Source organism: Neophocaena asiaeorientalis, unplaced genomic scaffold, assembly GCF_003031525.2.
Source record: "Neophocaena asiaeorientalis asiaeorientalis breed wild unplaced genomic scaffold, Neophocaena_asiaeorientalis_V1.1 scaffold14, whole genome shotgun sequence".
In the NCBI taxonomy this organism is placed as follows: domain Eukaryota; kingdom Metazoa; phylum Chordata; class Mammalia; order Artiodactyla; family Phocoenidae; genus Neophocaena; species Neophocaena asiaeorientalis.
The window spans coordinates 4,655,896-4,681,347 of NW_020175192.1; the positions used below are offsets into that span (position 1 = coordinate 4,655,896).

The 25,452-nt window shown below is 39.9% G+C and overlaps 1 protein-coding gene across 1 annotated transcript in view; it reads right to left on the reverse strand.

Annotated features, from left to right (window-relative positions):
* The window catches only part of ADAM9 (ADAM metallopeptidase domain 9), a 99,072-nt gene extending 73,685 nt beyond the window's left edge, over positions 1 to 25,387 (reverse strand). The window contains exons 1-3 of the mRNA XM_024765140.1: positions 25,083 to 25,387; positions 15,068 to 15,165; positions 12,446 to 12,504 (exon numbers count right to left, since the gene is read on the reverse strand). Of these exons, the coding sequence (XP_024620908.1) occupies positions 12,446 to 12,504; positions 15,068 to 15,165; positions 25,083 to 25,179 (254 nt within the window). The 5' untranslated portion in view covers positions 25,180 to 25,387. The remainder of the gene's footprint in view (positions 1 to 12,445; positions 12,505 to 15,067; positions 15,166 to 25,082) is intronic.
* Positions 25,388 to 25,452: the final 65 nt, after the last annotated feature.

Consider the following 25,452-nt stretch of genomic DNA (forward strand, 5'->3'; position numbering starts at 1 on the left):
ATCCAGAATGATCAGATATGGGGGGGAGGGGGAAGTTCTTGCTAAAACTAGATTTTACAACAAACTACACTGATGGACCTAGGAGAAGGTTCAGGAACCTGACTAAAGTTTGGTCAAGTAAAGAATCTTTGTCAGTCTCCCTTCTTGTACAAGGAAAGAAAAGACATTCTTCTTTCCTCTGAATAATACAAGTCATTCAGTTGTCTTTTGTTCATTACAGACCAGCTGAATCATCTATTGGAACCTGATAGTAGAGGATATTTGCTGGGTGGTGCTGGCAGTCAGGCATTTAATGAGGGGAGTTGCTATGAAAAATAAAAGAAAAACAAAGATTAATAGTTAGAAACCCAGTTTCTGAGTCCAAGAGGAAGCCATCAAGATTTTTTAGACTTGAGCTTAGAGCATCTTCAAGTGTTAGACTGAGGTTGGCACTGGCCACCTGACACATTTTCCTAGTTTGCAGTTTCAATGTCACTGGTGATAGCATCAGGTATTCTGATGAATTTCCTGAGAGGTCCACACAGCAGGAGGCATGAAGCTCGCCCATACATGATCTATTGTAATCATTTTTTTTTGAAGTTTCTATCAAGTCTTCCAGCTGCAGCTTACAGAGTTTCAGGAAAAGGGCAGTTTTCGTTGTCAATGATTCCAAGTCAGAAAGGACAAAATTTGGAAATGTGAACTTAGAGAGTTGTAGCCAGATACAGGAGGAAACTAGAAGAATTCAGGATTTGGTAAAGCTGGCAAAATGTGCAAGATGAAAGCAGCAACAGTTCACTAAAGTTTTCCATTGAAACAAACAAAAAAGCACATTCTCTCTACAGTCACACCCATTTCTGTGAAAGACAAAGTAAGACTAATTTGTTTGCAAGGAAGTTTGGTCTCATTAAATTTGGCCTGGTTATTTACATAAGTACAGCAAAAATAGTGATTGACCACATAGTACCTTGTTTGAGTTTGCTTTGCTGGAGCATTCCCTCTCAAGGCTAAGAAGCCAAGTCAAAAACTTGCCACCAGATCTGACTGCAATACCTATAGATTTGGGTGAATTCCTCTCTTCTGAAGGTTCCCCAAACATCCTGAGGTTCCTGGGCCTGCCAGAAGTGACCTTCCTTACTCACCTGTAAGGCAGGAAACCCTGTAAGCCAGGAACAGGATGGTTCTTCCAAGGGGAGCTGTATAAACATTGCCTTCTTAAAGTCAACCTTAGATCCTTAGAGCTATCTGGTCATATCTGATTCAGTACACATCATTCCCAAATATGACATTACAATCAAAGTCTTGGTAATATAAGAAAGGTTTCCAATTGCTTTGTGTTACAAGGAGGATAGATTTTGACTGAACTTATGCAAATAACTATACTGCCGTGAATATAAGATGCGTTAACACATAAAATAAACCTGATTAGTTCAACATCTCTCTTTTCATAAGGAGACAAATCCTTTGAGATTTTCCAAGGGCCATTTTGGAAATATCAAAGTTAGTCTGGGGTCAAAGAGACTCCACTTAGAATTTGATTTGGGGAAATTGTCAAAAATGCCAAAAGGTTTGAACACTTGACTAAATTGGATCACAGGTGTCACTGTGAAACAACACTTAGCTGTCCATTTAACCAAAGTCACAATTAAAAGATTTCAAAGGCACATACAGAAAGTTACCCAGTTATTAAAAAAAAAACCAAAAAACAAAAAACTCTTAGCTTTCTTAATATTGAGAAGATCTGGTTTTCTGAAATAATCAAAGACCTGATAAACACAAGACACACTGGAAAATATCTTAAAACACAAAATCTTATCCTCCCAAGCTGATTACTTAAATGTAAAGAAAACAACCTTTTTTTACCATTTCCTATTAAGAGGAAACCAATAATCTAAGAAAACCTTGTGTTTTAACAGAGAAAGAAAACCAAATTCTGGTTTTGTATCAGTGTACTATTAATACTAGGGCAAATTAAACAAACAAACAAACAAACCAAAAAACCTTACAAATAAATCCATCCAATAGTAGCCAGTTTTGACCACACAAGGAAAGATTCCTTTTCCAAGGTCCCTTTTCCACAAACTTTCTTTAGAAATTTTCTTACATCACTCAGTTTTTGTCCTACATTTTTCTTCTTTCTCATTCTGGAACAACCATTCATTCTACTTTGGGACAAAATTATCCTCTCTTACCCTTAGCAAAACTTATCTTTCATACCCTTCCTTATCAAAAATATACCTTATATTTTCCTTGTATACAGTTTGTTTTCTTTACCCTTATTATTCCTAGTGGTTTCATTTATTTATATTGATTAGATTTTTTAATCATTAGTAACTAACTTTCAGTAAAAACTAGGAAGCAGGCAATTGCAAACTGTCTGCTACATACTACCATTCTGTAATAATGATACATTATTTCATAATTTCTAGAGATGTGTCTTTTTCACAGTACAATTCCTCATGCTTACTAACAGACCTAAATATATTTAGCTTCTCTATACCATATGAAAACAAGATGCCAAAAGTAAATAAAATTAAATTTCTCTTCAGCAATTAATATTTCAATATTTTATCTTATTTGGAAATTATGTAGTCAATGATTATCCATCTTTGACTTAAGTTTGTATAGCTTTAAGGTTTCAAGTTATGAAAAAAATGTTTGAAACTATTTTTCAGGAGGCATAAAACATAATTACCATTGAAAAGTTCATTTATAAACTTTTAGTCCACTTATATCTATTTAATTTACTTGTTCTGAACAATTATACTTGAATTACTCATGAAAATTTCATGAGCCATTAATTAAACAAAGCTAGCCATCCACCATCTTAAGTTGTTTTTCTTGTTGACAAGTCACGCAAGTATCAAAATAAAAAATCACAAAAGCGAAGAACAAAAAATTATATATTTGTGGTTCTTGCCTCTTTTTTTTTAACTGCCATGCTTGACATCAAGCAATTCCTTTTTATTATATCTTTTGCTCTAAGGGTTGATTTATAATTTATAATCTTAAATATCTGGTAGAGATAACATAAGCTTATTTGAATAGTAAACATAGGTGGAAAAAATTGCATATCTGCATTACATATTTAAAGCCGACAACCCTGAGTTGTCAATTTATCAACAACTGTATCAACAATATAAGAACTAGCAAAAAGATTATTCAAGATCATGTGAACTTAAAAAAACTTGGGTTAGTTTCTGTATTCCTGAGTGTTTTAAGAACATAATTTATCTAAGTGCTCATTTATCTCTAAACCAATTTGAATAGAACTCTAAGGGATTTTATAAATTAATGTGATAATACCGTCCAGAGGTAGGAAACTATTACACACCTATAACATACATATATATAGAAATACATAAACATACAGACACAAATAGAGACACAAATAGAGAACTTAAGAGTTTTCATTTTAAAATTTTAGCCGTGAGTCAGTAAAACAGCAATACAATCTCATTTGTTTATCTCCACTTCGTATTTTCATCTGAATTGTCTCTGGCAAATAAAACAAGTTAAGGTCACCTGCCTACCAATACTTCTGGAGGAGACTTTTAAGATTTTCTCTTGCCGTGATATGTAATCTTCCTTTGCTGTGGTCTAAATTTTAGGCAATAGACTGAAGAGACATCTAACTGCTGTCTGGATGTTTCCAAAGCCCATGTGAGTGGACAAATCATTCAGTTCTATTTCCAAATAGCCTTTTGTTCTTCTTTTCAGACTCAGGTAGTTGCTTTCAAGGCTACCTGAGTTTCTTGAGAGCCCAATGGACGGCAAGGGACCAAAAATGGAAGTGGCTGTGGGGAGCTGAGGGGCTGCAGTGGGAGGGGAAAGTCTGACGGGTGTGCACAGAGGGATGGAGGAGGTGGCGGTTTGAAGTGGGACATATCAAAGGATCCAAGGGAACTGGGGGGAAGATTGATGGTGGTAAGAGGAGGACGGAGGAGCAGAAGCAACAGGGAGGGAGCAGTATTAGAGCAGTCAATCTGGGGAGATCTCAAGTTTCCAAAAGACGCCAACAAAGTTCCAAATTATCCTCAGCAAAACATGCCAACAAGAACAGAAGCAGACAGAGCTGGCACAGCAGAGAGTCAGCAGGATGTGAGAAGAGGTGGTTTAGTTGGCTGAGAAGTTCCAGTGGGAGAAGTCAGATCCAAAAGAGAGAACAGAGAGACTTCACACAGAGTCAGGAAGAAAGGAGTTCCAGCCCAGGACACCAGGGAGTAATCCCCATTCAGAACACAGAGCCAGGAAGACCTTCCAGCCCAGGAGGTACCTGTCGAAAGAAGCCTGGGACTATAACCCAGCTTCGGAGGGTATACTCAAAACCGTAAAAATCAAGTCAGCTTCAACAGATGTTTGTCTGGAGCAATGGTTCAGGAGTCAGAGTCACCAATGGATCCCCGATCAGTCAGTCAGGACTGAAGACAAGGGCTTCAAGGTGCATACTTAGGGTCCAGAGTGAGAGGTCGGGGAGTCCAGTGATGAATCTGATCCTATACGAGTCATGGCGCCATGACTGTCAAAGAAAAAAAATATTCAGTGACACGTGTTAAAGATGGTGAGGCTAACCTTATTCAGGACCACTGCAATGGGATTTTTTTTTTTTTTTAATTTTTTTTTTGCGGTACGCGGGCCTCTCACTGTTGTGGCCTCTCCTGTTGCGGAGCACAGGCTCCGGACGCGCAGGCTCAGTGGCCATGGCTCACGGGCCCAGCCGCTCCGCGGCATGTGGGATCTTCCCGGATCGGGGCACGAACCCGTGCCCCCTGCATCGGCAGGCGGACTCTCAACCACTGCGCCACCAGGGTAGCCCTGCAATGGGATTTTACAGTGAGTGATAGAGATCAGGCTCAACTCCAAGCACAGCGTGGGCAGGTGGGAATTTGTACCCAATGATCAGGGTGGGGGTCAGTGGATGGAAAATTACTAAGATGAAACACCGCGGTGAAGGAAGCTCTGGCTAAACAGACTAACGGATTCTTACTGAAGACAGGCCACAGTGATCAGACATCACCCGAGGGGATGGTGGAAGATGAGGAATTTGATCAGATGTTGAGGGTGGGGGGGTTCTTGCTAAACTCACTTAGCAGGGTTCTTGCTAAAACTGGATTTTCCAAGGAAATGTAGACATGGACCCAGGGGAAAGGTCAGTAGCCTGACCAAAGTCTGGTCAAGCAAAGGACCTGTGTCATTTGCAGCAGCAATGGAGCAGCAGTATACTTATCTCCAAGGCTTATGGACAAGTCAGGGATGCGGGGTGCCAGCTAGTGGTTTATGAAGTAACCCTAAACCTTCTAAACTCCAGGCTCAGACTGTCTAGACTGTTTAAGAGATGGAGAGATCGATGGTTTACGTGCAGTTTAATCAGTTACACAGCCGACTTTAGCCACGTGACCAACCTAGTATAAAAGACCCCTTCGGTAAACGTGTGAAAAGGGCTACCCTGAAAAGATGATGCTTCAGTCATATCTCAGTGGTTTGTAATCTGGAGACAAAGCACATCTGTGCAACTGAAAAAGGACCCTGGGGGGCTCTGTCTGGAAGTGTTCAAACTCCTTGATGATCTCCTCTGCTTTCTTTGTCCTGATGTCCTGTACCCTTTACCTCTATGAAAGTCTCCTTGAGTGAGCTTCGGAGTAGCCCGTGGAGTTTTGAGTCCTTTCCATTATCCAACCCTGTTCAGTCACCGCCCTGTCTCTCCCCTCTCTCCCCAACACATACACACTCTTTGCTCCCTCTGGTGGTGAATTTAAAAAGAATAAACTGGAGATGGTACTTGGCTTTGCTCTGCCCTTCCTCTTCCTTGGAAGTCACTGCCTGCCAGTGGGAGCACAGATTTTGCCACGCTCCTCCAGGAGCAGGCCTGCCACCGTGCAGGCTGATGTGAGTGGAGGAATCTGCCTAACCCGGGGTTCAGGACTGGCAGGTCCATCAGGCTCTCATTCTACGGTAAATCCTCTGACCCAGCCCTCATCAATAATAAAAGTGGTATTTTGACCTCCTATCTAACTCACCCTTTTAGTTTATGTTTAAAGTTGTTGAGCACAGGCAGAGAAAAGGTGTGCTATCTTCTGCCCCACAACCCCCAGTCCCTGCCAAATAACCCAACAGAAGTAGTTATGTCCATCCCTCTGCAAGGAGGCTTCATATCTTTCAGCAAGGGATTCATGACCAAAAAAGGTTAAGACTGCCATTGTAGAAGCCCTGGGAGGAAAAAAATAAGCGCTCACTCAGAGTCCCCCGTTCATTGATAGCCATAATAATAGGCTACCTACCCTAACTCTTTTTCACTAGTGATCATTAGCTTTGATGACTGCCTTTCAAAGACATTCAAAGACCTGGCCCCTCTTAACAAATGCCTGGAAAAGTACATTTGCCCACTAATTCAAGAAGCATAGGGGGAACCTTCAAGATGGTGGAGGAGTAAAACGTGGAGATCACCTTCCTCCCCACAAATACATCAGAAATACATCTACATGTGAAACAACTCCTACAGAACACGTACTGAACGCTGGCAGAAGATCTCAGACTTCCCAAAAGGAAAGAAACTCCCCACGTACCTGGGTAGGGAAAAAGAAAAAAGAAAAAACAGAGACAAAAGAATAGGGATGGGACCTGCGCCTCTGGGAGGGAGCTGTGAAGGAGGAAAAGTTTCCACACACTAGGAAGCCTCTTCACTGGTAGAGATGAAGCTTCAGAGCTATGGAGGAGAGCACAGCAATGGGGGTGCAGAGGGCAAAGTGGAGAGATTCACGCACAGAGGATCAGTGCAGACCAGCACTCACCAGGCCAAGAGGCTTTTCTGCTCGCCTGCTGGGGCAGGTGGGGGTTGGGAGCTGAGGCTCAGGCTTCAGAGGTCAGGCCCCAGGGAGAGGACTGGGGTTGGCTGCGTGAACACAGCCTGAAGGGGGCTAGTGCGCCACAGCTAGCCGCGAGGGAGTCCGGGAAAAGGTCTGGACCTGCCTAAGAGGCAAGAGATCATTGTTTGGGGGTGTGCGAGGAAAGGGGATTCAGAGCACCCCCTAAACGAGCTCCAGAGACGGGTGCAAGCTGCGGCTATCAGCTTGGACCCCAGAGATGGGCATGAAACGCTAACGCTGCTGCTGCAGCCACCAAGAAGCCTGTGTGCAAGCACAGGTCACTATCCACATGCCCCCAAGGAGCCTGTGCAGCCCGCCACTGCCAGGGTCCCATGATCCAGGGACAACTTCCCCGGGAGAACGCACGGCGTGCCTCAGGCTGGTGCAACGTCACGTCGGCCTCTGGCACCACAGGCTCGCCCCGCATTCCAATTATAACTACTGTACCCCTCCCACCCCCCAACCTGAATGAGCAAGAGCCCCCTAAACAGCCGCTGCTTTAACCCCCTCCTGTCTGGGTGGGAACAGATGCCTGGGGGCAACCTACACACAGAGGCGGGGCCAAAACCGAAGCTGAACCCATGAGCTGTGTGAACAAAGAAGAGAAAGGGAAATTTCTTTGTGCAGCCTCAGGAACAGCAGATTAAATCCCCACAATCAACTTGATGTACCTGCATCTGTGGAATACCCGAATAGACAACGATCATCCCAAAACTGTGGCCGTGCACTTTGGGAGCAACTGTAGACTTGGGGTTTGCTGTCTGCAATTGATTTCCTTCTGATTTTTATGTTTATCTTAGCTTACTGTTTAGCATTTGTTATCATTGGTGAATTTGTTTATTCGTTTGGTTGCTCTTTTCTTTTTTCTTTTAAACTATTATTATTTTTTATAATAATTTTTTTAAATTATTATTTAATTTTTATTTTTTCTCCCTTTTCTTCTGAGCCGTGTGGCTGGCAGGGTCTTGGTGCTCCAGCCTGATGTCAGGCCTGAGCCTCTGGGTGGGAGAGGCAAATTCAGGACACTGAACCACAAGAGACCTCCCGGCCCCACATAATATCAAATGGCGAGAGCTCTCCCAGAGATCTCCGTCTCAATGCTATGACCCAGCCCCACCCAACAGCCAGTAAACTCCAGTGCTGGATGTCCCATGCCAAACAGCTAGCAAGACAGGAACATAACCCCACCCATTAGCAGAGAGGCTGCCTAAAATCATACTAAGTTCACAGACACCCCAAAACACACCACCAGACGAGGTGCTGCCTACCAGAAAGACAAGATACAGCCCAACCCACCAGAACACAGGCACCAGTCCCCTCCACCAGGAAGCCTACACAACCCACTGAACCAACCTCACCCACTGGGGGCAGGAAACAAAAGCAACAGGAATTATGAGCCTGGAGCCTGAAAAAAGGAGACCCCAAACACAGTAAGTTAAACAACATAAGACAGAGAAATGAGCAGCAGAAGGAGGAGCAAGCTAAAACCCCACCAGACCAAACACATGAAGAGGAAATAGGCAGTCTACGGGAAAAATAATTCAGAGTAATGCTAGTAAAGATGATCCAAAATCTTGGAAATAGAATGTGAAAATACAAGAAATGTTTAACAAGGACTTAGAAGAACTAAAGAGCAAACAAGCAATGATAAGCAACACAATAAATGAAATTTAAAATTCTCTGCAAGGAATCAATAGCAGAATAACTGAGGCAGAAGAACGGATAAGTGACCTGGAAGATAATACAGTGGAAATAACTGCCACAGAGCAAAATAAAGAAAAAAGAATGAAAAGAATTGAGGAGAGTCTCAGAGGCCTCTGAGAAGACATTAAAGGCGCTAACATTCGAATTATACGGGTCCCAGAAGAAAAAGAGAAAAAGAAAGGGACTGAGAAAATATTTGAAGAGATTATAGTTGAAAACTTCCCTAATATGGGAAAGGAAATAGTTAATCAAGTCCAGGAAGCACAGAGAGTCCCATACCGGATAAATCCAAGGAGAAATACACCAAGACACATATTAATCAAACTGTCAAAAATTAAGTACAAAGAAAACATATTAAAAGCAGCAAGGGAAAAGCAACAAATAACATACAAGGGAATCCCCATAAGGTTAACAGCTGATCTTTAGCAGAAACTCTGCAAGCCAGAAGGGAGGGGCAGGACATACTTAAAGTGATGAAAGGGAAAAAGCTACAACCAAGATTGCTCTACGCAGCAAGGATCTCATTCAGATTCAACAGACAAATTAAAACCTTTACAGACAAGCAAAATCTAAGAGTATTCAGCACCACCAAAGTAACTTTACAACAAATGCTAAAGGAACTCTTCTAGGCAGGAAACACAAGAGAAGGAAAAGACCTATCAAAACAAACCCAAAACAATTAAGAAAATGATAATAGGAACATACATATTGATAATTACGTTAAATGTAAATGGATTAAATGCTCCAACCAAAAGACATACACTGCCTTAATGGATACAAAAACAAGACCCATACATACGCTGTCTACAAGAGACCCACTTCATACGTAGGGACACATACAGACTGAAAGTGAGGGGATGGAAAAAGATATTCCATGCAAAAAATATCTTGCATTCCTATACACTAATGATGAAAAATCTGAAAGAGAAATTAAAGAAACACTCCCATTTACCATTGCAACAAAAAGAATAATAAACCTAGGAATAAACCTACCTAAGGAGACAAAAGACCGGTATGCAGAAAACTTTATAAGACACTGATGAAAGAAATTAAAGACGATACCAACACATGGAGAGATATACCATGTTCTTGGATTGGAAGAATCAACATTGTGAAAATGACTCTACTACCCAAAGCAATCTACAGATTCAATGCAATCCCTATCAAACTACCAATGGCATTTTTTCACAGAACTAGAACTAAAAATTTCACAATTTGTATGGAAACACAAAAGACCCCGAATAGCCAAAGCAATCTTGAGAAAGAAAAGCAGAGCTGGAGGAATCAGGCTCCCTGACTTCAGACAATACTACAAAGCTACAGTAATCAAGACAGTGTGGTACTGGCACAAAAACAGAAATATAGATTAATGGAACAGGAAAGAAAGCCCAGAGATAAACCCACGCCCATATGGTCACCTTATTTTTGATAAAGGAGGCAAGAATATACAATGGAGAGAAGACAGCCTCTTCAATAAGTGGTGCTGGGTAAAATGGACAGCTACATGTAAAAGAATGAAATTAGAACACTTCTTAACACCATACACAAAAATAAATTCAAAATGGATTAAACACCTAAATGTAAGGCCGGACACTATAAAACTCTTAGAGGAAAACATAGGCAGAACACTCTATGACATAAATCACAGCAAGATCCTTTTTGACCCACCTTCTACAGAAATGGAAATAAAAACAAAAATAAACAAATGGGACCAAATGAAACTTAAAATCTTTTGCACAGCAAAGGAAACCATAAACAAGACGAAAAGACAACCCTCAGAATGGGAGAAAATATCTGCAAATGAAGCAACTGACAAAGGATTAATCTCCAAAATTTACAAGCAGCTCATGCAGTTCAATCAAAAAAACAAACAACCTGGGCTCTCCTGGTGGCGCAGTGGTTGAGAGATCACCTGCCAATGCAGGGGACAAGCTTTCGTGCCCCGGTCCGGGAAGATCCCACATGCCGCAGAGCAGCTGGGCCCGTGAGCCATGGCCACTGAGCCTGCGCGTCCAGAGTCTATCCTCCGCAACAGGAGAGGCCACAACAGTGAGAGGCCCGCTTACCACAAAAAAACAAACAAACAAACAAACAACTCAATCTAAAAATGGGCAGAAGACCTAAATAGACATCTCTCCAAAGAAGATATACAGACTGCCAACAAACACATGAATGAATGCTCAACATCACTAATCATTAGAGAAATGCAAATCAAAACTACAATGAGGTATCACCTCACACCAGTCAGAATGGCCATCACCAAAAAAATCTACAAACAATAAATGCTGGAGAGGGTGTGGAGAAAAAGGAACCCTCTTGCACTGTTGGTGGGAATGTAAATTGATAGAGCCACTATGGAGAACAGTATGGAAGTTCCTTTAAAAAAACTAAAAATAGAACTACCATTCGACCCAGCAATCTCACTACTGGGCATATACCCTGAGAAAACCATAATTCAAAAAGAGTCATGTACCACAATGTTCATTGCAGCTCTATTTACAATAGCCAGGACGTGGAAGCAACCTAAGTGTCCATCGACAGATGAATGGATAAAGAAGATGTGGCACATATATACAATGGAATAGTACTCAGCCATAAAAAGAAACGAAATTGAGTTATTTGTAGTGAGGTGAATGGACCTAGAGTCTATCATACAGAGTGAAGTTAAGTCAGAAAGCGAAAAACAAATACCGTATGCTAATACGTATATATATGGAATCTAAAAAAAAAAAAATGGTTCTGATGAACCTAGGGGCAGGACAGGAATAAAGACACAGACGTAGAGAATGGACTTGAGGACACGGGGTGTGGGAAGGGTAAGCTGAGACGAAGTGTGAGAGTGGCATGGACCTATATACACTACCAAATGTAAAACAGATAGCTAGTAGGAAGCAGCTGCATAGCACAGGGAGTTCAGCTCGGTGCTTTGTGGCCACCTAGAGGGGTGGGATAGGGATGGTGGGAGGGACACGCAAGAGGGAGGGTTTATGGGGATATATGTATACATATAGCTGATTCACTTTGTTATACAGCAAAAACTAACACAACATTGTAAAGCAATTACACTCCAACAAAGATGTTACAAAAAAAAAAGAAAAGAAAAACAGAGCATAGGAATGCAGACCAGACATCGCACATGTATATACATCACTAGCCTTACTGAGGTGGGATCAGGTAAAAACATGACAAAATGAGGAGAAGAGATTAAAAAGGGGGGTGAGAAACCACTGCTATGGACTGAATGTTTTGTCCCCCTCCCAAAATCCTTATGTTGAAGCCCTAACCCCCAGAGTGGCTGTATTTGGAGATGTGGCCACCTAAGGAAGTTATGGTTAAATGAGGTCATAAGGCGGACCCCTGAGCCAACAGGATTAGCATCCTCACAAGAAGAGAAGCCAGAGAGCTCGCTCATCCATCTACCCCGCTTCCTGTGCACACAGGCCAAGGAGAGGTCATGCGAGCACTGGCCAGAAGGTGGCCATCTGCAACCCAAGAAGAGAGCCCTCACCAGACACTAACCCTGCTGGCACCTTGATCTTGGACTTCCAGTCCTGTGAGAAAATACATGTCTGTTGTTTACATCTGTAGTACTTTGCTGTGGCAGCTCTAGCAGACTGATAAAACTACTAAAGACTTCTTTACCCCCTGCTGAGCTGTTTCTTGGGCCGATCATGATTTTAAAGTTTTCTTAAATACAACTTTCTCTTCCTTTAATTTAGATTTATTTTCCTTTGCTCTAATGTCAATGGAAATGCAAAATAGTATGGCTTTTTCCATACATCTACTCTTATTATTCTCGCCTTTTTATCAATCTACAAAGCAATATCTGACTAGAAAAGATACCCATATAGCACTGAAAAAAAAATTACTGAAAAGCCAAAGTAAATTAAATTTCTTACTTATTCCTTTCCAAGTGAATAATATGCTCTTTTCCTTCAGCTTGAATGACATAAGATACCTAAATGCACAAAGGAGAAAAGAAGAATAAAACACTATCTTCTAAATAACTTTTCAACAACAGAAATTCCATCCTGAATGAAAATAACTTGGTACTGACTAGAACTATTTTATGAAAGAACCTTAAATATACTCGTAAATCATAAAAATATACTCTGATCATCCCTACCTTTCTTTAATAAACGACTGTGGAAAACGACCTGCATGTTTATCTAAACTCTTCTTAAATTCATTTATAATTGAGCTATAACTTAAGGGATTATTTTTACTAAGTCCATCGCTGTATTACCTATAGTATAAAGTAGTTCTTCCTTTCATTTTAAATGAAATGAGCCTCTTAGTTTCAAAAGATATTCCCTCATTCTGGTTAGACGAAATTAATAGCCTTTTATGATTTTATATCTTCACATGGCTCAACACATTTCATCGCTTCTAAACAGACTTTCCCCCCTCACGTGAACATCTTTGAAATCCGGATACATCGTACAGAGGCAGAGCAGTCTAACTGGTAGCACTCTGTTCCTTTCTTAATTCGTGGTACATTAAATAACAGTGTGATGAGGCAACTTACACTAACACATCCTCAGCTTGTGGGATCCTCTTCTCTACCTCAAACGCTAAAATAACTTGCCCAGTGACTCACTGTTTCATTAGCAAGAAGCACTTTAATGTGATCTCTAGAACCAGGGGATTCAACTTTGCCATAATTCTAATAAAAAAGACAGTCATGGAGGGACTCAACAAATAATAATAGTATCAGGAGTGTCCTCTTATTCTCCCTACTGTTTCTGGACTCTAAGTGAGTGTTTTGCCAAGAAACAGCAGGATCTCCTTTCCTAGGGCACTTCAACATCTGACTTCTAAGGCCAAGACTGAGATCCAGGTCCTGGGGTTCTGCTTCCACATCCTGTGTGGGGACCTCAGGACTCTGCCATCTACCTCTTTCTCCACTGAGGCATCAAAAATACCAAGCTCCTTCCAACGCCACAGTTTTGGAGTGTGCATTTCTATCCTTTCTGCTCTTGGACAAACATAGGACGTAAAAACATCACTGTCATCTCCTCTGAGAAGAATTCTGAGAATCTGAGAATTGTTTTGTGATATTACATTCTTCCCCCAAACAGCTGCCTGGGTTGCTCATTCCCTTCCTTCTGGTCTTTGCTCTGCTCCAGGGTTGCCTTCTTAGTAAAGTCTTCCCGGGCTGTCCTATTAAAAAACACAAACCGTCCTACCCCCTCATCCCCACCCCCAATTCCAACATTCCCAACCCCCTCCCTACTTTAATTTTCCCCATAGCACTTCTTACCATCTTAAGTAATCTCTATTATTAATCTATATTGCTTATTTGTCTCCTCCTCTCCTCCCACGAGAATGGAAGCTCCACAGGGGCATGGAGTTTGTTTTGTTCACTGCCATATCCCCAGTGCTTAAACAGTGCTTCCACGTCTTCCCCAAATATTTATCAGGGTGCCTGCAGGACATTTACTACAATCCCAAGTATCTATGTGTGCAGTGTTGATAAAGGTCATCAGAGACACAATAAAGTAGAAAACATCGTCCCTGTGCTGCTAAGTGAAGAAAAGGGGAAAAATAACAATGAAAACATAAATTAATTCTACTCTAAAGGCAAAACAAAAATCAAAGAGTAGAATGTCCAGTTCAAAACAAGGAAAAATTATAAACTGTTCCACTGGAAGGAGATCTTAGAGTCATTTATTCCTTACTTATAAAGAAGTAAATGAAGACGAATGATCTACCCAATTCGTGGTAGCACCCAGAGGGAGGGCTAAAGCTAAAAGCTCCTGACGCTAACTCCAATGTTCTCTTCACTATGCCTAGTCCCTAAACAATGGACAAGCTGCCTTATCGTTAGAAATATATCGGCAATTCAGAGGTAATAAGCTAAACTCTCTATCCTTCATCACCTGTTACTGTTAAACTATAATAAAGTTAAATTATACTTCTATAAAGTTGAAGGGTTTGCAAAGTCAGTTGATATCCAAATATATTATTTCTGAGCTTTACAGTAAGAGAAAAATAGTATAAAAATTAATTTTTGTGCATTGGTTACCCTGTTAGCATATTATGTTTCTTCTGATATGGAGATAAAACTCACTTTTGAGCAAACATTCCCAGATATGAAATACATGCATATAACACACTATTATTCTCCAGTGTCAGTAAAGATACAGCATGTAGTACTCTACCTGTCACTCACTGAGAGAGAGGTGAATTCTTATTCTTATGACAAGACCACTGTAACCACCACCAGTCAGGTAAGGGTCAGAAATCTATGTAACCAGCATCCTACCCTGGTCATAGAATTTTACTTAACTGATTATTTCATCCTCTTATGTTTCAAGTTGATTATTTTGTCTTTAAAAAAAGAAAAAAAAGCTACTAAGGATCAGTATGTCACTTTACTAGAATAATGTCCAACGGACACCAGTGCCATAATCACTGGCTGACATTACTCACTGAACCAATCACTCCTGAAAATAACACCCCTGTCTTAAAAAAAAGTGAAATTTAAATACATATATATTTCTCAAGAGATAACTTACCTGCTCTGAGTAGGGCCTAGGGGCTTCTCTTCTTTCTCTAGTTAATCTCCAAGGAGTTATTATTTCATAAGAAGAGAGATGGGAGGTCTGTTGAAAGCCTACAGAAAAGGGAATAACAAACATTATACAACAACTGAACCTGAAAAACTACATGTCCTAAAATACAATGGAAATCAAAAGCTGAATGTTCAATTCATAGAAAAATCATCTGATGTTCCCACACTAAAATATATATAGTTTTATACAAAGTTTTATAGGAAAATAGCAATATACTACATAAGTATGAGGGGGAAGAAATGTATTTCTTAAAAAAGGATGTCAGCCTTTATCCAAACAGTATATACACAGCAATCATTTTCAAACAATTTTTAGCTATAAACCCTAATCCCTTGTCTTAAAAGAAATCTTAAGGCATAAACACAAGGAAAAAACTGCTCCGGTGGGGAAATGGAGGGAAGGCATCTAGAACCTGGCACCGTTTACTACTGTCTCTTTTCCCACCCTCACCCAACATGAATGATACCCTGAGATGGTACGGGGATACTTACGATACGTCCAAGGACAATAAGAGGGAAAAGTTACTTTTAATGCCTGATGGATTAACTCTAATAAATACATACCTAACAATGTAGCAATTATCTCCAATGAAATTACTGCCACTAATCTGTCCTAAAAAGTTGAATAGATAAAATGTATTAAAAATAAAGTACTCAGAACCATCATGCAAGACTTCCTCCCAATTCCAATCCTGTATAGCTCATTACACAGTAGAATCACGTCTGAGTGGGGCCTGGGTTCTAAACTCATCACTTGAGAGGGGAGAGGGATAAACTAGGAGTGTGGGATTCACTGATACACACCACTATATGTAAAACAGATAAACAACAGGGACCTACTGAAAAGAACCTGAAAAAGAATGAATATATGTATAACTGAATCACTTTGCTGTATACCTGAAACTAACACAACATTGTAGATCAACTATAATCCAATAGAATTAAAAAAAAAAAAAACCAAGGACCTACCATATAGCACAGGGAACTATATTCAATATCTTATAATAATCTATACTGGAAAATAATCTTAAAAAAAATATATATATATATAAAAAACTGAATCACTTTGCTGTACACTTGAAACCAATACAATATTGTAAATCAACTATACCTCAATGAAAAAAAATAATAAATCTACCTAAAAAAATTAAAATGAAAATAAATAAGTAAATAAAACAATGAGCAGAAAGCCATGTTGATTCATTGCATTGAAGCAGTCAAGCAGGATTTATGTATAAATACAAAGTTTTAGTGTTAGGTTTCCATTTTGTATTTTTGAAATTATCAAAGGTATTAAATAATCATATATTATTTAAAAAATAAGATAACTAGAAAAAAAGTAAAGTCATCACTTAAGCAAAATTTGGGTATAATTAAAATGGCCCATTCAAATCCCTTAGGAAGGCACACCCCATGTTGGCATCTGATACAGTCTCTCAATACATCCAACACATCTCTTCTTCCTCCAGCATAACTGCCAATGATGGCATGTCAGTTTGTTCAGAGAACTTGACGAAGTAGATGGTCACCATCTAAGGACCACGGATGAAAAACCTCTATCTCTATATATCTCCATATACCAAAACCACATTTGTTATGAGGAGGCTTGAGAATGGCATACACAAACAGAAACACTGAGGGAAGAACAGATTCACGGCTTCTACTCAGTGGGGATCAATTCAGGAAATAAATTCATTAAGTAGAATTGCTTGAACAAATAAATGCCATGAAAAGGAGGAAGAGGGGACCATTATAAATTAAAAGAGCCATATAACCAAATGAAATATCTGGACCTATCTGGATCCTAATTAAAATAAATCAACAGAAAAAAAAAAAATTCTGAGACAACCAGGGAAATTTTATAGATATGTGATCTGTATAGATATGTGATGATCTTGAGGAATTAGTATTAATTTTTTAAAGTGTAATAAGCATATTGTGGGTAATGTTTTCTTTAAAAGTCCTATGTCATAGAGATTCATTCTGAATATTCAAGGGCAACATGATATGACATCCAGGATTTGCATCAAAATAATCCAGTGTGCATTTGAGGGATGAGATATATATGAAACTATATTAAAACTGGGTAATGGGTACAGAGGAGTTCATTACTCTTCTCTCTACTGTTTTGTATGTTTAAAATTTTCAATAGTAAAATAATTATTTTTTAAGTAGTTATCTATAGGGAGTGGGATGAGAGGAGAGACTTTTCACTTTATAAGCTCTGTATTATTTATAGTGTCTATGAAACATTACAATTATAACATATATCATATATATGAGACTATAAGATGTGTCATAACAAACATGTAAGTATCATAAGTAAATGTACCAAACTTGTTTAAAGCAGCTACCACGATGGAATAGAACCAGAGAGTAATGAGATAAGGACTCAGACTTTATTTCCTGTACTCATGCATGTCCGTATTGTTTGAATTTGTTTTTATAATGAGTATTTTGAAACCCCAAATTACCATTGAAATTAAAAGGGGGAAAAAGGAGTGTTTCTTCAATTAAAAAAGAAAAGCACAAACTATTTAAAGTACTGATTATCTACTATCTCAACACCTCCTGTCTTCTCATCAGCCTCATTAACCTCGCATCCAGACTATGATACCTTCTCACTCCCACTCTCTCCTCTCCTTTGGATCCAAGTTCATTCACTCCTTAATTGCCTTATGCCTCTCAGATTTCTCAAATGCAGATTAAAATGAAGCATCTTCACCTAACCTTCCACAAGCTAACACTGTACATAAAAATGTCTATAACCTTGTCTAGTTTGGAATATTTAAAGATACAATGTAAACAGGAAAATATAAATTAAATCTCATTCAGTACAACATGTCATACTAACACTCCGCAAACTCTTTACCCATCAACCCCTTAAATCTTATTAGGCATAACATACCATCTAAATGGGGCTTCACGTCATTACATAAAAATACCAGAAATAGACTCCAATACTCACAAAAGCAATCAGGGGCTGGCTGATCTAAGGCATACTTACGACATACTATGATAAAATATCCTTCAGATATTTGGAGTTGCCAAATGGGAGCCGTGTCAAAAGAAATCTGTGGCCTTGATAGAAGCAGGCTTCAAATCACTAAGTAGAAATATCCTTCATCCTAAATTAACTGAGGTACAGGACTATTTCCTCACCCAGGATAAACCTTTCAAGGACCTTCAGTTTTCTCAAATTCCTAAAAACACAAATTTCAATATTATCCTTAATATTTTTCTTTTAGATCATGGTAATTTGTTCAACTACTAAGACAGTCACTCTAGAAGTAATGGCAGGAACAGATGGCAGGAATAAATGCTTTCAGTGAGTTACAGAGGAGAAGCTCTGTGTGATAAAAAAAAGTCAATCATCCTGTGCATTTATATGCAACTTCCTATGATTCTATAATTATTTCAAAATAAAAGATTTCTTAAGTAAATCCTTACAGGCAGGGATTAAAATGTTAATAAGCTCAGGCAACTCTTGTACTAGAAGCTAAACAATATGCAACTAAACTGAAATCTTTTCATCACAACTCAGAAGCAAACATCACAGAGAAAAAGAAATGCCTCAGAAAAGACAACTACAAATGAGCAGGCACATATTTAAAGAGCTCTCATTTTGAAACATGTTAAGTGACTTTATAAGGTCACATAGCTAGTTTCAGGCCAGGACTGAAGCTATGGATCTTTTACCAAGATTGTTAGAGAAGAATGAAAGTCCAATAAAGGAATATAAGACACATTCTATCCTTTCTCCCATTTTAATGCACAATTCTTGTTTTGAAAAAAACATTAAAATGAATCTTTTATTTTTTAAAGGCTTTCAAAATTATACCGCCCCAAAATAACTTCTATTTACATATGAGAGCTGTTATTCTGATACTGACTTCTTGGTTTTAAAATCCAAGGATCCACTTTCTGAATGCCATAGGAGTTCCAAAACATCATAAGAAATGCACATATTTTGGTTATGTCATTGAAAAACAATATACACTGGTTGTATGAAACCCCTTCTTCCTGTATTTTTTCAACATTCCTTCATCCCTAGTCCTGGCTTATTTTTATTCTTTTTCCCGTTCATACCTTGCATAGATTTTCCCCAAATTCCTTTTATTTTTTGTTTTTAATTCCAAATAGTAGCACTTTCTCATGGGAATCTAAAGATCAAGTTTCCCATGTCACTATAAAGGACGTGCATCAACATTATTTGTACTATAAAGCTTCAGCCTCAGCACTATTGACATTTGAGGCCAGAAAATTCTTTGCTGTGGGTGTTTTTCTGTGCAATGTACGATAGTCAGGAGCATCCCTGACCTCTACCCACCACTGGCCAGAAGCACCACCAGTGTGACAACTAAAACTATCTTCCAGATGCCTTCTGGGGGCAAAATCACCCCCCCTGAAAACCACTGGTATAGAGTTCACAATGAAAACTAAAATCTTAATACAATCAGCTCCATGGAAAATACAAACTATTTTATCAGAATTTGACAGAATTTGATGCACACCATCAAAAGTCACATTACTAGAAAACATGGGCTGGAGATAAAAGTAAGAGTTGAGGGCTTCCCTGGTGGTGCAGTGGTTAAGAATCCGCCTGCCAATGCCGGAGACATGGGTTCCAGCCCTGGTCTGGGAAGATCCCACACACCACGGAGCACCTAAGCCCGCGTGCCACAACTTCTGAGCCTGAGCTCTAGAGCCTGCGAGCCACAACTACCAAGCCCGCGCACCACAACTACTGAAGCCCACGCACGTAGAGCCCGTGCTCCACAAGAGAAGCCACCGCAATGAGAAGCCTGTGCACCGCAATGAAGAGTAGCTCCCGCTCGCCACAACTAGAGAAAGCCCGTGCACAGCAACGAAGACCCAACACAGCCAAAAATAAATAAATAAAATAATAAATAAATGTATTAAAAAATAAGAGTTGAAACATGAAACTTAAGGTGCCTTAAATTTAGTAAAAGGAAGAAAAAGGTGTTACTTGCACTTCTTTCTTCCTTTAACTCCTTAGATATTTTTACGTACTGTGTTTTGGAGGAAGCCTAAATACATGTTTTGTAATAGCATCTGAGAAACTGAGTCCCCCTAAAAATGAGTCCCCTTACTTAGTTTATGATTAATCTCTCTATTCAAAACTTTATCCCCTTTCTTGCCCTCTCTGACCTCAATCCTGTGCTAACTGAACACTAATCAACCAGAGTTAGATGACTGAGATTGCTATCGTTGATAACATCATTATGTGCCTAAAACTGCTATTGTAGATACTATCATTCACGTACAAACTCAGGTTGCTTCTCCAGGGCAAGATGCCCTCATAGACCCCCAGCCATGGACCACCTGGTCAGAGAACGTAAACCAGAGGCATTCTGACTCCCAAAACCAGGATTAAGAAATGTCAGAAGATGATGATTAATCCCAGCATCTTTGTTCTTCCCCTTTAAAAAAAACAAAACAAAACACTTCACTCAAAAAGCCAAGCTGGAGTGGATCTGAGACTTATCTTCCACTCTCTTGCTTGGCGCCCTGCAACATACCCTTACTTTGCTGCAAACACCCGCTGTCAGAGTTTGGCTCTCTGTGCCCTGGACACAGAAGCCCTTCCTCGGTTACAACTGTAGACGGATATAAGTTAAAAGAATTCTACCTAATTGCAAAGCAAACAAATGTAAACCCTCAGCCAAGGGCTTTTCTCCTTTCCTTCCCACCTATTGTGTAAACAAAGAACCACCCTTAAGTACTTTCACTATAGAAAATAAACCTGGGTTTCACATACAAGATGAAGAAGATAATTCTGTTGTCTGAGTTATTTCTTGAAGAGAAATTGCAATTAGATCCATAAATTGCTGTATTTTGGGCCATATCTTTCCATTCCATTCACAAGGTCAGTGCCCAGTAAACATATATTATATATTAATAGCTATCTTCAAACATAATTATAATTTCCACTGTTACGTCCTACATTCTGACATTTTTTGCGTTATAATTTGTTTTTACATTTACTCAGTTTTACATTTAAAAAGAAATAGGGCTTTTGCTATTGTTTGTTTGTAAGTGGCCCTTTGGGAAAAACACTCACCATTTATAAGATTTAATGCCCTAAAGAATTTAAATTCCTCTACCAGGGAATTTAAGTTTCTTGAAACCAAGGATGGTACCTTACTCATCCCCTATTTCCTGCACTGGTACAGCAGATATTCAACAAATGTATTGAGTAAATGACCTCTTTTGATCTTTACAGCTATACATACATAGATCTCATAATTGCAAATTATCCTGTACAACCTAAAATAAGCTTTATTTTTTATGATTAGCATCTTTCATATCAATTTTCCACAAATCCTCACAGCCCACAATTTGTCATGTTAATGCAATGCCATATTTCACTGTATTACTCTGCCATTGACTGCTTACCCTCCCCTCGGAAGCAGCCAATGTGTCAATGGATGTGGAAGAGGCTCTCCCAGGCTCTCCTTGTATGAGAGTTCTTAGGGGCTACTAAAGGAAGGGGTACGGGGAACCTTCCAAAAATGAGTTAAGCCATAAAAAAATCTCATTAAAAGGAAAATGTGTCAAAGGGAAAGAAGCATTTCCCATGTATGGGAATGGGTTTTATCCTACAGTAGGACAAATGTTTGGCAGTGACATCATTTTTACTTATTATAAGCTGAAATACTCTAATTCTTACGTTAAAATCAACATAAACCGATATGAAAACAACTGCATATTTAATAACTGACCAAAGTATTTGTAAGTGAACTTCTCAGGTTCCCTAACTCATTCTTGAAGGGTGTGATTCAAGCAGTACCTGACACATGATCATTTTGGGGAAAACGATTTGAAATAACACTTTCACAAAATGAAAAATAAACTACAATAATATATGAACAAGACTATACAATTCAAAGTGCAATTCAATTTAATTGGGTCCATGTTGGCCCCATTCAAAGGCAGGGTGGCTGGGAGGTTAGTTACTGAGATACCTAGAGGACCAGATTTACTTATGCGGCAGTTCCATAGTTCTGACACAAAGGTGGCATAACTCCAAGACTCTGCTATATACTAGGCATCAAAGAAAAAAAAAGAAATATCATGAGGCTATCTATGTCATATATTTGAGCTTGTGGCTATTCCAAGAAAATGCTTCCGGTTACTTAAAGCTTGCATCTTTGGGGGGAATTCTCCCATAAACTAGGATTAAAAAAAAAAAAAAATATATATATATATATATATATACACACACACACATATAAAGTCAACTTTGGTAAGGTAAAAATTATTTATTTATTTATTTAAATTTGGCCTCGCCACTCAGCTTATAGGATCTTAGTTCCCCCACCAGAGATCGAACCTGCACCCCCAGCCGTGAAAGCACGGAATCCTAACCACTGGACCACCAAGGAATTCCCGGTAAGGTAAAATTTAAAATGTGTTTGGAAAACTGTCTTGGAACCCAGCCACTTGTTCTGTGCATATTTTAATTATAAATGTTTTATTTTTTTACATAAAAGTGAAACTCAAATTATCTTTATATTTAAAAGACTACATTCTCCTATTCGGCACAAACATACCAAATCCAAATAATTCACAGGCACTTAAAAACAAAATTAGTACAGACCTAAGTTCTTACCATGTAGTTCACCTTATGATTCACCATGAGTAAGTCTTAAATCTCATTTCTTCTAGAATTCTAGTCTTGAAAAAAAAAAAAATTCTAGGTCTACACATCATAATCACTATCTTAAAAGAAGAAATCAGATGAGGTTTCATACCTGCCTGATTCCCTTTGTTATTGCTCACAATGATACAAAGTTACCTTTGTCAGCCCCAGTTTAAAAAAATATATAACGTTTACTGTGTCAGCTTTTGAGAATTTATACTACATTTCCTCATCAACACAATGTTATAAATGGTAAAAAAAAAAAAAAAAAAAAAAAGATCCTACAAAACCTATTTAACTCCTAATGTAACCAGATGTGTAGGTAGTACTTACTGAGTACTCAAATTCCTCTTTCATTAGCAGAAAAGGTTTCAGTGCTGCTTTAAACATCCTGTATTGCAAAAATTCGGTCAGCTGATTTTGGAAGAACATTCCCGTAGGGAAACATGAGTTGACTCACTGCACACTAGTACAAAAGCCTCTTAACTGCTCTCTCCCAGCCTCCAGTCCCTCCCTCCTATATTCTGTCCTCTACTGTGTAGCCAGTTATATTAATCGCAAATCTAGTTATGTCACATCCCTACTTAAAAACCATCCTGCCCAAAGAACTTCCTCCAGGGTAAAGTCCAAACCCCACAGCACATCACAAGAAGACTCTCCCCAGCTGATACCAACCTTGGTTTTTTCCGTGCCTCCCTTTCATGTAGACTGCCTGGTGACATTCTCATCATTCCCTAACTATCCTCATACCTCTCCATACTCTTGCAAAAACCCTTCTGCTTAGAAAGAATTCCTATTCCTTTCCTTGAACATTCACCTATATAGATCAGTTCAAATATCACTTTCTCAATAAAACCTTCCCCTATATCCCTCAGATAGACTCAGCACATTTGGTCACCTTCTGCCCCTCCACAAGCATTGAGCTTGGTGTTTATAGGCATTTGATAAACGCTGACTAAATTTTGAAAGCATACACATGCTTCAGTGAGGGACTGGCCACAAACGGTTAAAGCTGCTGTTAAAAAACATAAGGATATTCCATCCATCTATATACGGGTATGCAATAAACAGAATCATGGATTACTAAAACTCCAGATGTTTAACCTACTTCCCCTTAAATGTTGGTAAATGTTAACCATATAGAATATCACAGCAAAAACAGTCTCAACCATAAAAGATTTGGTAGCTTCCCATCAATAAAGTTTCAGTATTTGGAGCTTCAAAATTCCTGCAATGGGGCAAATTTACCTAATTGAAAAAGAATAAACCAAACATAAGAAAAAACTTAAATTTAGTCCTGCACTGAAATCTTCACCTTTGAACAACTCTCAAGATAAAGATTTAGTAGAAACCCCCACTCTCCATCATACTCTATGGCTGATAAAGAAAACACACCCGTGCAAACAATAATTTAACACGAGCCAAAATAAAGAAAGAAGGTGTTTCCAGAAAGAAGCTAGTGTGTTGGCGGTTTGTTTCCACTATGTTTGGGTATCTCCAATACAAATACCTTATATATTCAAGGTTAGTTTCACAAGTCAAAAGCGATTTCACATAAATGATCTAATTCTCACTGTAATCCTGTGAGTTAAGCAGAGCAGGGATTATTCGTCCGTATTTGAGATATTACCAACCCAATAAAAAAGAACATAAAAGACCGTTTGTCTATAGAAATGTAGCACTTCGTTTCCAAAAAAGTATTCTTACTACAACAAAACGGCCCAAGAGAAAAATAAGAACCCCCCCATTCCATCGCTAAATTTAGCTCTGTGTACCTAGTGGTGACTCTGCTAATAAAATGAACATCAAAATTTCAAATCATATAACCTGGAGCAAAAGTTCCATCTCCCGGTCTGCTTCCCAGTGACATTGACTGTACAAGCAAGAGCAAGCTCCATTTCTCAAAGCACTTCTCAAAACCTCCACGCGCACCCAGCCTCCAAGGCTCTCAGCCGAGCCCCCGAGGTCAGGGTCGGACCCAGAGTCGCCCCGAGAGGGTCTGGGGGCCCCAGCCTTGCGCGAGATGGGGGTGGGGCGCGCCGCAAAAGGCTCTGCCCAGCATGAGACCGAGGACGAGGAACCAGACCCGAGAACAGTGCCGAGAAGAATTTGGGGCGCCAGACCCCGAGCCTCGGGTCCGAGCACTGTCCACACACAGCTGAGTGGCTCCGCCTCCGACTCCGGGTTCAGTCCCCAGGCCAGGCCCCTCCACTCCCAGGCACTACAGGGTAACTCCGAGCATCCCAGCCCTAAGAAACGCGAATCCCAAAGGGTCCTGGGGGCGGACACCCACCTGACCGAGCCCCACCGAGGGCTGGGCTCACCAAGCCGAACAAGAGCAGCCACAGGAAGCAGAGGGTCCCAGAGGGCGAGCCCGCGCCCGATCCCATCTCGGCCGAGTCCGCAGGTTCCCCTCAACACTCGGTCGCCCCTGCCTCCGCCCGCTCCACCATTTCCCAGCCCTGCCGGGGCCCCAGAGCTGGCAGCGATGCGCGCGCTCGGCACTGACGCAAGTCGGCTCTGGTCCGAGCTCGCTCCCGACGCGGCGCTGGCTACACTGACGTAGAGAGCGATCCGTCCCCGGCGGGAGAACGGACTTTCTATCGGGCCCCTAAGACCCTCACTAGTCTGCCCCGCCCATCACTATCCGCCCCGCCTCCTCC